This window comes from Microchirus variegatus (assembly GCF_963457635.1).
Source record: "Microchirus variegatus genome assembly, chromosome: 2".
NCBI lineage: Eukaryota > Metazoa > Chordata > Actinopteri > Pleuronectiformes > Soleidae > Microchirus > Microchirus variegatus.
The window spans coordinates 40,678,902-40,694,639 of record NC_139803.1 but is presented as its reverse complement, the minus strand read 5'-3'; the positions used below and the strand labels follow the sequence as shown (position 1 = coordinate 40,694,639).

General features: G+C 40.7%; 1 protein-coding gene across 1 annotated transcript; it reads left to right on the top strand.

Moving 5' to 3' along the window:
- Positions 1-809: 809 nt before the first annotated feature.
- On the top strand, positions 810-15,738 carry pygmb (phosphorylase, glycogen, muscle b; the record flags this gene model as incomplete). The annotated part of the gene is made up of 20 exons (XM_083910165.1): positions 810-1,052; positions 4,689-4,790; positions 6,280-6,358; positions 6,445-6,548; positions 7,405-7,536; positions 8,418-8,529; positions 9,059-9,141; positions 9,235-9,378; positions 9,940-10,032; positions 10,375-10,521; positions 11,443-11,606; positions 11,693-11,807; positions 11,976-12,077; positions 12,693-12,840; positions 12,924-12,982; positions 13,069-13,210; positions 13,299-13,506; positions 13,661-13,795; positions 14,758-14,824; positions 15,053-15,738. 20 exons carry the CDS (start codon positions 810-812, stop codon positions 15,200-15,202), a joined length of 2,529 nt encoding a protein of 842 aa, XP_083766291.1. The 3' UTR covers positions 15,203-15,738.

Below are 15,738 nucleotides of genomic sequence, written 5' to 3'. Positions count from 1 at the left end.
GTGAACACTGGTTTCTCCTCTACAGGATGCTGGGATGCTTGCCAACACTCCCCCCCCCCCCCCCCCCTCCTCTCCCCTCGTCTGCCCAATTTCAGTGGGTTATATAACCGGGCTTTTGTGGCTCTACTGTCTGATCTCCTAACACGTCCTTCAGTATTTAATTCAACAGCACCCTCTAAGACCTTTTTAGTTGTGTTTTTACTGCATGTTAAACAGTATTATAAAAACAGTACGTGACTGAGGCTATTGTTTTACCAAATTAAATATTTGTCTAGTCAAGTTAAGCTAAATTTTAAGACCTAAATAAAAAAAAAGCTGTGATAGTTTAATTAATTCCAAGTGCTTATAGTGGCTCTTACTGCGTCACATGTGGTGTTAGTCTATAATAATATCTCTGCAAGTCTCATGGATGAGCGAGACCGGAAGTAGATTGGTTTTCTCTTAACAAAATAAGACGTGCATTTATTTCGTCTTGCCAAGTATCAAGATTCACAAAAGGAAACGTGATTACTCGCGTTAAGAGTTTAGTTTAAGTTAATTATAACGTGGTGGTTGAGTATTATTACGTGTTTAGCCGCTCTTAACTCTATCTGTTACGGTGAATCGTGTGACTTTGCGCCAACGCGACTTTTATTTTTGTAATCTCTCACCGGAAGTGGCTGTGACGCTAGCTTGACGGTGGCTACGTGACATATAAAGTGGGCAGTTCCAGCGCATCTCTTGAGAGAGTTGAGCGGCGGTCAGGTCAAGTCTGCTTTCGGGGTTGACATTGAAAGAAAACTCCTGTTAAAATAAACCCGGAAACGAAGATGGCAAAACCACTGACGGACCAGGACAAGAGGAAGCAGATATCCGTGCGCGGACTGGCCGGCGTGGAAAACGTCGCGGACCTGAAAACTAATTTCAACAGGCACCTCCATTTCACGCTGGTCAAGGACAGGAATGTCGCCACCAAGCGGGACTACTACTTCGCCCTGGCCAACACGGTGCGGGACCACCTGGTGGGCCGCTGGATCCGGACCCAGCAGCACTACTACGAGAAAGACCCGAAGGTAATGAGCGGTGAGCGTCGGACTGATGCCGCAGTCTCTCACGTACACACAGCTGAGGAGGAGGAGGAGGAGGAAGAGGAAGAGGAAGAGGGGGGCGGTAACGGGCTCTGTGGTGCAGTGTGTGCGCGTGCACATGCGCGTGCTCTTGTCTGCTTCACACTTGTTCGCCATAAATAGTCAAATAGAGATTCTGTCTCCGTGTGTGTGTGTGTGAGTCCGTGTCAATGAGTGCAGCGGCTCAGCAGGGAGTCCTGGCCCGCTTCTCCCCCTCCCGCCTCCCCCCGCCTCCCCCTCCTGTGTCCCCGGTGTTACGCAACAAGCTGCCGCAGCCTCATTAAAGCTCTTATCTGACTTCACTGTGCGCCACTGTCGCTACCAGTGTGTGTGTGTGTGTGTGTGTGTGTGGGCATCCGGTAGGATAATCAACTGGTGTGTGAAAGTGTGTGTGTGTTACATAAGTGCACATCACAAAATGGCAGCAGGTGAAGACCACATGACAACAATTGGTGTTTGCATGAAGGCTCCATTGTCCAATCACGACCTTGATCAATTAGGGTCGAGCGTGACTCTTCTGTGATTGGTTCGATGACAAATCAATGACTTAGGGAGTGCGTTGCATGGACGCAGGGCCGTTACTTTAGCTTTATGGGGACAGCTATGACAAATGTTCAGGGTCCCTGAGTTAGCCACTCCGCTGGGTGTGCCGGCCAACACCTGTTGTAACACTAGTGCTGTTCAAAAGGTAAACGCGCGTTAGCGCACGTCGCTATTCCGTGACGACTGACCGAAAAAAGACACGCATTACGTCAGGGTTACGTGCCGCGACACCGCCGTTTACCAGTTATGTCCGTTAGCTCCTTTTAGCGCCATTAGCGCGCCTACAGTGGAACAGGAGCGTTTTGTTAAACGAAAAGAGCAACGCTACAAATAACCTGCGTACTGCGTACGTTTGCCTCTATTTTTAAAGTTTAGCGTTACTTTAGAGACTCATTTTAACAATCCGGAGTCGCGTAAACATGACGTCACACGCGCCTTTTTTCGGTCAGTCGTCATGGAAACGCGGCGTGCGTTAACGTTAACGCCATTAACGCCGATAACGTGCCCAGCACTAGTAAACAAACACACATGATCCTTTAATCGGGATAAATGACGGAAGCTCAGCTTCCCAAAAGAACATTTATAAAAACATAAATAATAAAGACTTATGGCACTTTTCCACTACCCACTTCCATCATGGCAGGATTTCAATATGCTTTTCCATTAGCGATAGTACCTGCTCTGGCGAGGCTCCAAGTTAGCTGAGCTAATACTAAAAATGAGTGTCGTCACTGCGAGAGTCGCGAGCTTGAATTCGATGAATAAATCTTTTTATTCGATTCACTGATTAACGTTTCAATTGCGCCGAAAACGGCTGCTTTGCTCGTCGCTAGTTTGTGTTTATCGTGTTTAAAACGACAACGCGGCAGTTTCACACAGCCGTGATATGACGACTCCGCCCACGTTGAGGAATGGAAAACCATACCAAACCTAGCTGAGGCGAGCCGTGCTGGAACTGTGTAGTGGAAAAGCGCCATTAATTTGACCAAGATCCCACGGACAATCACTTCTCCAGATGCAGAGCGTTGATAAAAGTGGACGCCATCATGGGCAAAGTGACTCTTACAAGTTACCCTCCGATCTCCGAACTGTGTCCGCTACATTCGTTCCTTGAATTTGAGGGATTTGGTCATTGAAAAGTCCTTGAATTTGATGTCAACCAATGTGTGGGAGCGCTGTATGGAATATACTGCTGAGTCATTTCAAAGACAAATGGTGTTTTCCCAAAATGAGCCCAAACATGACTCAGCTAAAATGGTTTTGCTGGCTTTTATTTGCATTTTACAGATATATAGGATTTTTGGACTGTAGTGGATTTTACAGTTTTATCAACAACGGACCATAATGAACCCTTTAAACCGTACCACAGAGCATGATGAATGTTTAATTTTACCATCCGCTGCACCTGAGTGCATCTGCAGTCATTATTGTTGTTATGCTGTTTTCCTTTCATACCTAAATTGCTGACATTATTCCAGTATGTGCTCTCTGTGTTTTAGGAACAGGACGCTGATAATCATGTATAATTAATAAATCATCGTCAGTTTGTAAGACAGCACTTCACAGTCTGCTGAACGGCCGACAAAAGGCTTCAGTGACTGGATCAAACTTCACCATTTAGTCAGTGCAGAACGTACAAGTCTGAGTGATGCTGGTTTATCATGAAACACACACACACTCACTGTGGGTTCTGCAGCTGAGCTTAGATTTGAATAAAATAAACACAAAAATATGCACATTTTAGCACATATGCACAGTGTTCTAGTTGTGGATCAAGGTTTGATGGAGTGGCGCAGCTGTAAAAACACATTGTACAAGATGTCCTGAAGTTTAAATGAGCAGATTTTGCATAAATTAATTGTATTACTTTTAAAGGACAGTACAGATGTTTTTTTTATATATATAGTTTTTTAATTGCTTAAATGTAATAAACTGATCAACAACAACAGTCTGCAGTGCCCTTGTTAAATTTTAAATCAAAAAGATAGATTTTGTAGCATTGGTGCAAAAACGCCACAAACGCCCAAAAATTGCCGTTCAGCCCAAGATGGTGGCCTTTTCAGTAAGTTTCAGAGTTAAAATATGTAAAATTGATGTCCGTATCAATGAATATTATGCAAACACATCCAATAATTAGCTGCTACCTCCTTGACTTCTATGCTAGCACCCCCTACAATAATTGTTTTGTTTTAACGTTTATTAATTAAACAAAATGAAGAAAATGTATATCTATAATATCTACTGTATGAAAAGGCTGATTGTATTCCTTGCTATTGTTTGCGTGTCAGCTTGAGTGTTAGCTTGAGTGTTAGCTTGAGTGTTGGCTTGAGTGTTAGCTTGAGTGTGACCTTTCTGTGACCTCGAACTGCAGCGGTGACACATAGGAGGAAGCAGTTAATGTCAAACGTCAACGTTTCTCACCGTCGCCTTGACCACGCGCTGTATATTCATAGCTTAGATAGATTTTGTAGCATCGGTGCAAAAATGCTAAAGTAATATTGATTTTAATGGATATTAGCTTTAAAAATGTGTTATCCTATATTAGCAAACACACCAAGGAATTAGCTGCTACCTCCTTGACTTCTATGCTAGCGCCCCCTACAGTAATTGTATTTTTTTTTAACATTTATTAATTTAGAAAAATGAAAAAAATTTACATCTATAATATCTACTGTATGAAAATGCTGAATGTTAATCCTTGCTATTGCTTGCGTGTTAGCTTGAGCGTGACCTTTCCGTGACCTCGAACTTCAGCGGTGACACAGTTAATGTCAAACGTCGGCGTTTCTCACCGTGAGTTTTACCACACGCTGTATATTCACAGCCAGAGTGTTGTTCTGTGACTGTGAGAGAGAGCAGCTGCTGTGAGAGAATGTCACAGTGTCTGCATGTTGTTGTTGTTGTTATTATTAGCCCTGAGAGTGCGCGAGGAGCTTTTGTGTCGTCCGTGTGTCCACGTGTTTTTGATGACCTGCACAAAAACCGAGGAAATGATGAAGTGTTGTGTGTCTCTGTTGTGTCTCTGTTGTGTCCCTGCAGCGCGTCTACTACCTCTCCCTGGAGTTCTACATGGGCCGCACTCTGCAGAACACCATGGTTAATCTGGCTTTGGAGAACGCCTGCGATGAAGCCACATACCAGGTGAAGCAAAGGATCATGGGAGGTGAAAAGGGCAGAGTTATAATAGGCCTCCTAATAGGTTGTCCATGAATATCTTTGTGTTTAATATTTCCCTTCACTAAAGGGACTAAAAAAAACAGACCCAATCAGGGCAAAGTACAGCGTCTAATCACAACAATCACACAACACCGAGATTTTATTTTTATTCCAAAATTTGACCAAAACCTCATACTACAGTATGTTGTCCAGAATTTGACAAAAAACGTCATACTTAATATATCGCCCAAAATGTTTGCTTTTTAAAAAGAAAAAAATGTTTTGGTCAAAAATATGACAAAAACATCATACTATACTATGTCGCCCAAAATTTGACAATTTTTTTGCAAAGTCTTTTGGTCCAAATTTTGACAAACATGTCATACTATAGTATGTTGTCCAAAATTCGATTTCTTTTGAAAAATTTTGTTTTGGTCCAAAATTGGACAGAAACGTCCTACTATACTTTCGTCCCAAATTAAACAATTTTTTGAAAAAAAAAAATTTGGGGGCAAAATTTGACAAACATTCATACTTATTATTATTATTATTATTATTTCGTCCAAAATGTGTCAATTTTTTGGGAAAAAGTTTATTTTTTTGAAAAAGTTTATTTTTTTGAAAAAGTTTATTTTTTTGAAAAAGTTTATTTTTTTGAAAAAGTTTATTTTTTTGAAAAAGTTTATTTTTTTGAAAAAGTTTATTTTTTTGAAAAAGTTTATTTTTTTGAAAAAGTTTATTTTATCAAAAATTTGACAAAAAAAGTCATACCATACTATGTTATCCAGAAATTGTCAAAAAAAAAAAGTAAAAATAATTTTTGGTCCAAAATTAAAAAAAAAGCTTTATACTATACATTGTCACCGAAAATTTGACAATTTCTTTGAAAAAAAAATTTTGGTCCAAAATCTGAAAAAAACATGAAGAGTAGGTTAAAGGGATAGTTCAGTGTCGGTGTCCACTTACTCGTAGATGCAGCGTGAAAACAATAACATGGCTGAAAAAACAGTCTTTATCAACTTATTTTAACTGGAAGTTGTTTGAAGTTGTGAAGTTTGTCACCTGCTTTAACTCCCTACACCAAAGTCCATGCAGAAAATCAGCATTTTTACACAAGCACACAGACAGTGTTGCTCCACTGTTTCCTCCGTCACTAAGTCCACATGTGTTTTCTTGTGACCTAATTATCTAAAACTCTTTGTTCTGAATTACTTTAGTAGCATAAATTTACCTAAAAAGGCAGCAGAAGAGCAGCAGTGTCTGCGTACGCCGTGAGCTAAAAACGCTGATTTATTTCAACGGACTTTGGTGCAGGCGAGCACAATCTCCAGTTTCATGTCAAAAAAGGCTGTTAAAAGTCACGTAACGCGACTATAAGACGACTAAACTGAAGTCAAAATCCATAAAAGGTAATAAAATACAATAAATAATGTCTATATAAGACTTTTAATCCAAAGTGTACGTGTTTTCTCAGCTGGGTCTGGACATGGAGGAGCTGCAGGACATCGAGGAAGACGCCGGGCTAGGGAACGGCGGACTGGGTCGTCTGGCTGGTGAGATATCTGTGCTGACGGACACGATGGCGTTTAACTCTCTGTAGAAACCGTCTTTCTGACTAAATCTGTTGTTGTTTACTCAGCTTGCTTCCTGGACTCCATGGCCTCTCTGGGCCTGGCCGCGTACGGATACGGCATCCGCTACGAGTTCGGCATCTTCAATCAGAAAATAGTCAGCGGCTGGCAGGTGCGCGTGTGTAGTTATTAATGCAAATAAATAATTTGACATTTTCAACTCAAAAAGGGCCAAAAAACTGGGTTTTTAAACCCACTCTGACTGAATTTAAATCTGATCTTGTGTCATTTTCAGCAAATAAGAAGAGTTTCTGCATTCAAACCTCTCAGAATGTGTTAATTAGAGCAGAAGGAGACGATAACAACAGCTGTCGGAGCGCTCAAGCTTTATAAATGACGGAAAAAGAAAACGGCACTGGTGCTGATGCTTTGAACGTGTGTGTCACTGTTTGTGTCTATGCTCTAATGTGTTGTACACATCTCAGGCGAGAGCGTGATTCAGTTTCCTTTTATGGTAGAATGGATTTTTCATTCGCTCGACAAGGTTTATGCTCCCAAATGTTTTTCTTCCTTGGGATTAAGAGAGCGTGCAGAGCAGAGCCAAAAAACCACTAAAGCCAATAAATAAACCCAGAGTTCCCTTTTAATGTCCTTTTTCAAAATAAATCACACATTGAAGACACTTTTATACACTATCGTCCATTTCATCATGACTCACCTGAAAACTATATTATATCTTGACCTGATACCAAAATGTAGAGGTCACAAGATTTAACATAACTTTATTTAAATGAGTATACAGTATGTGCACAACAAAATTCAGTGGACTGGTTAAAATGGACCGCACTGTATATGCACTATATATACAACAGGTATATGGCTTCTCATACACACATTTAAATGTGCACATATGACGTTAAAATGTGTATTAATGCATAGATTCTTACATATACAACCGAGTTCTGTATACATTTTTTATATCTTAGGTTTTTATTTTTATTTTCTAATTGTGTTTTATTCTCTTTAAGGTGGAGGAAGCCGACGACTGGCTGCGTTACGGTAACCCCTGGGAGAAAGCTCGCCCCGAGTACATGCGTCCCGTCCACTTCTACGGACGAGTGGAGCACACGGACGAAGGAGTGCAGTGGGTGGACACGCAGGTGAGCGTTTGAAACCTTTACATTTACATCTTTTAAGTACTGTCCACGTAACGCGTACGGTAATTGCCAAAGTGTCAATGTTTTGCACTGGAAAGGACGCAATAATTTGTTTTTCTGCCAAAAATTAAGGACACGAAGAAGATATTGCCGTGTCCGATATAGAGTCATTTCACCTAGATTGTGAATGCAAATAAAAAAACACATTCTTACTGTTCAAAAAACATTTTTAATGTTTTAATTTTAACTTAAATGTTTTTGGGTTTTTTTGAAAATGGCACTATCACTTACACCGGTAAACCCTAAACCACCATAATATCCCTGGAAAAAAACATTTAGTGATGTTATAAATCAAGTGTGAAAAAGGCAAATTTCCCCTAAGACTTGTATTCAAATACTTGGGAGTCGCCCTCTGGTGGACATTCAAGAGAAGACAGATTTCAGACACTTCCACATTGGCTTCCAAATCAGAGAACCTGGTCATACAGACATAATAGATATTTAAATGTCTTAGAGCTCCCATAGAGTGGTCCTCTCGCACATATATGTGAGTTATGGAGGTCTACTTGCATACATTAACTTTGTTTTTATGGTCAAAAACCTCCTAGTTGCTGTAAACGAGCCGATATAGAAATCTCTCCTCACTGAAGCTCTCTTCAGCCGCGCTGTTTCAGACTGAAATCTCACCCCCAGAAGACAGAACTGGGTTGTGATTGGCCAATACCCAGAAGTGACATAATTAGCACACCAGCGCTCAGAAGCGCACCAAAAACAGCGTTAATTGGAGCTTCCGTTCTCGGTCCGCTTTAATATTGTGGTGCTAAAAAAAAGCCTGAAATGTAATCATCCTTTAACGTTGTCTTTGATTCGTTGTGATTAATCAGGTGGTGCTAGCTCTGCCCTATGACACTCCAGTCCCCGGCTACAGAAACAACATCGTCAACACCATGAGACTGTGGTCGGCCAAGGCTCCCTGTGACTTCAACCTCAAAGACTGTGAGTGATCTGACTCTGAATTGAAGTCTTAGAAATACTTTAAATTATTTTTATTTAAACTGCTGTTGTCATCATACCGAAGTGACATGAGGAAAAAAAAAAAAAATGAAGAAGAATTTTTTTGAAATCTCGAGTTTCCCAAAAAAATCTGGAGAAAAAAAAATTAGAAAAATGTTCTTCATCATTTTTTGGAAACCCGAGATCTCGACTTTGAAACTCGAGATCTTGAGTTTCCAAAAAACATGAAAAAAAATTTTGGGGAAAAAAATGTTTTCAGGATTTTTTTGGGAAACTCAAGATCTCGAGTTTCCAAAAAATGTAGATTTTAGGTAAAAAAAAAAAAAATTCTATACATTTTTTTTGCTGAAAAAATGTTATTTTAAAAAAAGAAATTTCAATTTTTTTTTCATATTTTTTTGGAAACTCGAGATCTCGTCTTAAAAACTCAAGATTTAAAAAAAAAAAAAATCTTCATTTTTTTTTTTTCCTCATATCACTTCGGGGGCTCCGTATCATCGTCATCCCACAGTTAACGTTGGCGGCTACATCCAAGCTGTGCTGGACCGAAACCTGGCTGAGAACATCTCCAGGGTTCTTTACCCCAACGACAACGTGAGTGGATCGAACCAAAAACATCACATCTGTGGTATCTCCCTCTACGTTTGACTTCACCTGTTTGTGTTTGTGTTTGTGTTTGCTCTCCAGTTCTTTGAAGGGAAGGAGCTGCGTCTCAAACAGGAATACTTTGTCGTCGCCGCCACTCTCCAAGACATCATCCGTCGATTCAAAGCCTCCAAGTTTGGCTCCACCGAGTTTGTGCGCATGGATCTTTCCACTCTGCCAGAAAAGGTTAGACGATCCAACCTGCTCATCATCGTCATTATGGTTTGATCTAAACAAGGGGCAAAAGTGCGGCTACTTCCTTTTACCTTCATTGTTGTGGTTCAAAGAACAGAAGAAGAAACCATAAGAATAAGTACTTAAATTAAATATAACATTTTATGTGAAATCCCTTGTAAATTGGATCTTGAAATTGCCCAAAAAATGGAAAAATCACAATATTTGCTTGTCGGAAATCTATTCAAATTTCGATTTTTCAATCTTTTTCAAACTGAATCTTAAATTACATACACGGTATTGAACTATTTATTTGATATTTCCAGTGTTTATCATCAGAAAACTGTAGAGCTGCAACTATTATTCGATATATTGTTGTTTATCGATGGCTAAATTAAGTTTTAGAGGTTTTATTTTAACGATTAATACAAACTTTCTGAACATTTTCCTCCATTTTATGTACAAAAGAATACTCGATTAATCGAGAAAATAATCCACAGATTTCTCCATTCTTAGTGTAGTGGCCGTCAGAAGACGACAATAGCTCTCTGACCTTTTCACTGTGGCCTTCAGGTGGCCATCCAGCTGAACGACACTCACCCTGCTCTGGCCATTCCTGAGCTGATGAGGATCCTGGTGGACGTGGAGAAACTCATCTGGGCCGAGGTATGACGCTGACGTTCAGCCTGAAGTTTGTGAATTTGCTCTGACGCCAAACCCCATAGAGAAAATCAGCCTTTTTACCTCACAGGGACACAGTAGGTGCTGATTTACCACTGCCTTGTTTTCATAAGTTTATAAGTAAATAAGAATAAAGGATTTCACATACAGAAGACGCAATATTACACATTTGAACTTGATGTTAAGAGGCAGCAGTGGACCAACAATCCTGTGTACTGTGATTGCTTATTTTCTCTATGGGGTTTGGTGTGAGAGAGTTTGCATTAGTATTGTTGCAGACACGATGCAGTGTTCAGTGATATTTTCCCCCCTCTCACCCGTCTTCAGGCCTGGGACATCGTGGTTCGCACCTGTGCCTACACCAACCACACCGTCCTGCCTGAAGCTCTGGAGCGTTGGCCCGTCGACCTCTTCCAGAACCTCCTGCCTCGACACCTGGAGATCATCTACGAGATCAACCGCAGGCACATGGAGGTCTTTGTCCGACTCTTTTAGAAGCACGTTGGTTTCATTAATGAGGTCTTATCCCTCACTTGACTTTTTTAAGACTTTCACACAAATTTCAAGAATCACACAAAGTTCAAGACTTTCAACACTTTCACACAAAATTCAAGACTTTCACACAACATTCAAGACTTTTTCCAAGACTTTCACACAAAATTCCAGACTTTTTCGAGACTTTCACACAAAATTCCAGACTTTCGCAAGACTTTCACACAAAATTCCACTTTCTCAAGACTTTCACCTAAAATTCAAGACTTTCACACAAAATTCCAGACTTTCAACACTTTCACACAAAATTCAAGACTTTCACACAACATTCAAGACTTTTTCCAAGACTTTCACTCAAAATTCCAGACTTTTTCGAGACTTTCACACAAAATTCCAGACTTTCGCAAGACTTTCACACAAAATTCCACTTTCTCAAGACTTTCACCTAAAATTCAAGACTTTCACACAAAATTCAAGACTTTAAACACTTTCACCTAAAATTCAAGACTTCCACACAAAATTCAAGACTTTTTCAAGACTTTCACACAAAATTCCAGACTTTTCAAAGAACTTTATGCAAAATTTCAGACTTTTTCAAGACTTTCACACGAAATTCAAGACTTTCACACAAAATTTCAGACTCTTTAGAAGCACGTTGGTTTCATTATTGAGGTCTTTACACTCTGTAAAGACGGGGACAAAGTTGTCACTTCCCCAAATTCGCCGAATTTCCCCATTTAAGTGTCAAAATTAGACATTTTAATGGGGAAATTGTGTGTATTTGCTAATTAAATCATAAACAATTCCATCTATTAGCTTCATTTGCTCATTTTTGAACATGTTGAACATAACACAAACACTATACTCACTTACATGTACACCATCTCCCTCCTCCTCCTGCAGCGCATCGCTAGTATTTTCCCCGGCGACTTCGACCGCATGCGTCGCATGTCGCTGATCGAGGAAGGGGACATGAAGAAAATCAACATGGCTCACCTGTGCATCGTGGGGTCGCACGCCGTCAACGGAGTGGCTCGCATCCACTCTGAGATCATCAAAGACACCGTGTAGGACAATCTCCCGTCTCCATCGGACAGTTTTTCACTGTCGATGAGTCAAAAAGGTTGAAGGTGAACATGTGGCTCTTTTCCAGGTTCAAGGATTTCTACGAAGTCGACCCAGAGAAGTTCCAGAACAAGACCAACGGCATCACGCCCAGACGCTGGCTGGTCATGTGCAACCCCGGCCTGGCTGAGGTCATCGCTGAGGTATGGACGATATGGCCGATTCATATGTGTTAAGAGAGCAAAAACCTCATTTCTTAGATACAAAAGAACCCGAGAAGCAAAATTCTAACAGATTTCCATCTGATTTACTTGTGGAGTTAGTAGATGCTGCTTTACTGACTCGTTTATTGTTGTTTCTCTTGCTCTCAGAGGATTGGTGAAGACTACATCCGTGACCTGGACCAGCTGAAGAAACTTCTGGAATTTGTGGACGATGACACCTTCATCCGGGACATAGCTAAAGTTAAACAGGTAAGAGCTTTAAAAACAAGGAAGATCGTTGTGACAGCGGTGTTCTCAGGTTGGCATCTCAGGAATACTTTCCTTTTTATATCTCCAGACTTTAGCACAGAAAACTCCATACTTTAGCACAGAATTCCAGACTTTTTCAAGACTTTCACACAGAGTCCCAGACTTTCACACATGTCAAACTTTAGCACACAAGACATTTTCAAGACTTTCAGACATAATTCCAGAATTTTTCAAGACTTTCAGACATAATTCCAGACCTTCACACATAATTCCAGACTTTTTAAAGACTTTCACACAAAATTTCAGACTTTTTCAAGACTTTCACACATAATTCCAGACTTTTTCAAGACTTCACACATAATTCCAGACTTTCACACATAATTCTACACTTACAAGACTTTCACACGAAATTCCAGACTTTTCCAAGACTTTCACACATAATTCTAGACTCTTTCAAGTCTTTGACACATAATTCCAGACTTTTCAAGACTTTAAAGACCTGCCTGTGCAAACCCCCTGTATTTGACTTGATGCTACAGGTGTACACAGATGACGTAGTGATGATTCCGTTTGCCTCTGATCACTCTGCTCTGCTCGACTACAAACCTTTTAAAGGAAAACAAGATGAAGTTTTCCGTTCACCTGGAAGAGCAGTACAAGGTGAAGATCAACCCCAACTCCATGTTCGACGTCCATGTGAAGAGGATTCACGAGTACAAGAGACAGCTGCTCAACTGCCTGCACATCATCACGCTGTACAACCGTGAGTCTTTCTTCTTTTTTACTGGCAACTTCTTAATTAGTTAGAGTTAAGGTTAATTATGGTATTGTTGTCCTTTTTAAAAGGCATCAAGAAGGAGCCTAAAAAGTCCTGGACTCCCAGGACCGTCATGATTGGAGGAAAGGTGAGCAGCATTTCATGGAGTTTATAAGGTCAGCACTAAAAGAGACTAAAAACTCTTTAAATGGTGATCTTGTGTTGTTTTTCCAGGCGGCTCCAGGTTACCACACTGCTAAGATGATCATCAAGCTGATCACATCAATCGGAGACATCGTCAACAACGATCCAGTGGTGGGCGATCGACTCAAGGTCATCTTCCTGGAGAACTACCGGGTCACGCTCGCTGAGAAAAGTAATCACTAAACTGTTATGTTGTTATTTCACACATTTTGGGAGCACGAAAGCAGCAGCAGCTTTGATATCCTGTCGTCTGTGTGCAGTCATCCCAGCGTCGGACCTCTCCGAGCAGATCTCCACAGCCGGCACCGAGGCCTCCGGCACCGGGAACATGAAGTTCATGCTGAACGGCGCCCTCACCATCGGCACCATGGACGGCGCCAACGTGGAGATGGCAGAGGAGGCCGGGGAGGAGAACCTCTTCATCTTCGGCATGAGGGTGAAAGACGTGGATGCCATGGACAAGAAGGGGTGAGTGTGACGATGACGGAGTGATCCAGGGCTGAACTGTCAAGGAAGTGAAGTGACACGGTTTTTCAAACGTAACTTAAAAAAACGAGTTTACGCACAAACGGGTTTCGCTCGTTGGTTACAAATATGTACGACAATGGTCTTCTGTCCTCAGCTACGATGCCAAGTCGTACTACAACCGTATTCCAGAGCTGAAGCAGGCGATGGACCAGATCTCAGGAGGTTTCTTCAGCCCCAGCCAGACTGACCTCTTCAAGGACCTCGTCAATATGCTGATGAATCACGACAGGTGGGAGCAAGCTCGCGATCTGCCTTTTCAAGACTTTCACACAAAATTCCAGACTTTCAGACAAATTTCAAGAATTTCAGACAAATTTCAAGACTTTTCCAAGACTTTCACATAAAATTCCAAACTTTTACAAGACTTTCACACAAAATTCAAGACTTTCACACAACATTCAAGACTTTTCCATGACTTTCACTTTCACACAAAATTCAAGACTTTCAAGACCTTGATGCAAAATTCTAGACTTTTTCCAAGATTTTCACACAAAATTCAAGACTTTTCCCAGACATTGACACAAAATTCATGACTTTTCCCAGACATTCACACAACATTCCAGACTTTCACACATTCCAGACTTGTTTAAGACTTTCACACAGAATTCCAGACTTTCAAGACCTTTATGCAAATTCCAGACTTTTTCAAGATGTTCACCCAAAATTTCAAACTTTTCAAGATGTTCACACAAAATTCCAGACTTGTTCAAGACTTTCACACAAAATTCCAGACTTGTTCAAGACTTTCACACAAAATTCCAGACTTTCAAGACCTTTATGCAAAATTCCAGACTTTTTCAAGATGTTCACCCAAAATTCCAAACTTTTCAAAATGTTCACACAAAATTCCAGACTTTTTCCAAGACTTTCACACAACACTCCAGACTTTCAAGACATTCACACAAAATCCCAGACTTTTCAAGATTTAAGTTAATTTCTCCATCTATGGATTTAAGAGTAAAAACCCAGGGGAAATCATGTCACGACTGCAACTAAATTCAAATTGAATCAAATCAAATTGTGTCTCCGTCTTCTCCAATAAAAGAACCACAAGCTACTCTGTGACGCTCTCCATCCAAAAGAATCTGTCAGGATTATATATAATCTACTAATTACGGTTTTCTTGTTGTAAAACAAGTTCTCACGTTACTGAAAGCATGAATTTTCGTCTACTATGTGTCTTTTCTTCAGGTTCAAGGTGTTTGCAGATTATGAAGACTACATTAAATGCCAGGACAAAGTCAGCGCCCTCTACAAGGTCAGTTACGTTCACAGGATCCTGAAACACCATAAAGAAACTGAAGTTTGTAAACCTTGATGGCACACAGGAGTCGTTGATGCACTGCTGCCTTCACCACTTGGTTTACATGTTATTCTTGTGGACTTGTGTGATTGGTGAATCCAAATGAAACATTTCAAAGTGACATAAACGGACTTCACAAGGCAGCAGACGACCAGTTCTGATCTATGTTTTTGTTCCTCACAGAACCCTAAAGAGTGGACCAAGATGGTGATCCACAACATCGCCGGCTGCGGCAAGTTCTCCAGCGACCGCACCATCTCCCAGTACGCCAGAGAGATCTGGGACATGGAGCCCAACATGGAGAAGATCGCGGCTCCCGACGATCCTCGCTAAACTACCACAGCGCCCTCTGTGGTCCAACCATGAGAGAGGAGAGTCCTGTAGCTTCTTCACCGTGTTCTATGGCATTAAGTCTTTGACATTTACTGATTCTCCATCTTATAGCAGTCCATATTATAACTCTTCTCTGTCATATTCTCACTGTTGTGTGTAAACCTCGTATCTTCAGCTGCTAAGAAACAGCCTGGATTTCCACCTCGTGGAATTCACCGTGGTTCTTCAGCACGAGTGAAATCCTGTTTTTCCAAACACTTGGAATTCAAGAAATCTGGAGCAGAATCAGAGATTTTTCACACAAAATTCAAGACTTTTTCAAGACTTTCACGCAAAATTCAAGACTTTTCCAAGACTTTCACACAAAATTCCAGAATTTCACTCAAGACTTTCATACAAAATTCAAGACTTTTTCAAGACATTCACACAAAATTCAAGACTTTCATACAAATTTCAAGACTTTTTCCAAGACTCTCACACAAAATTCAAGACTTTTTCAAGACTTTCACACAAAATTCAAGACTTTTTCAAGACAT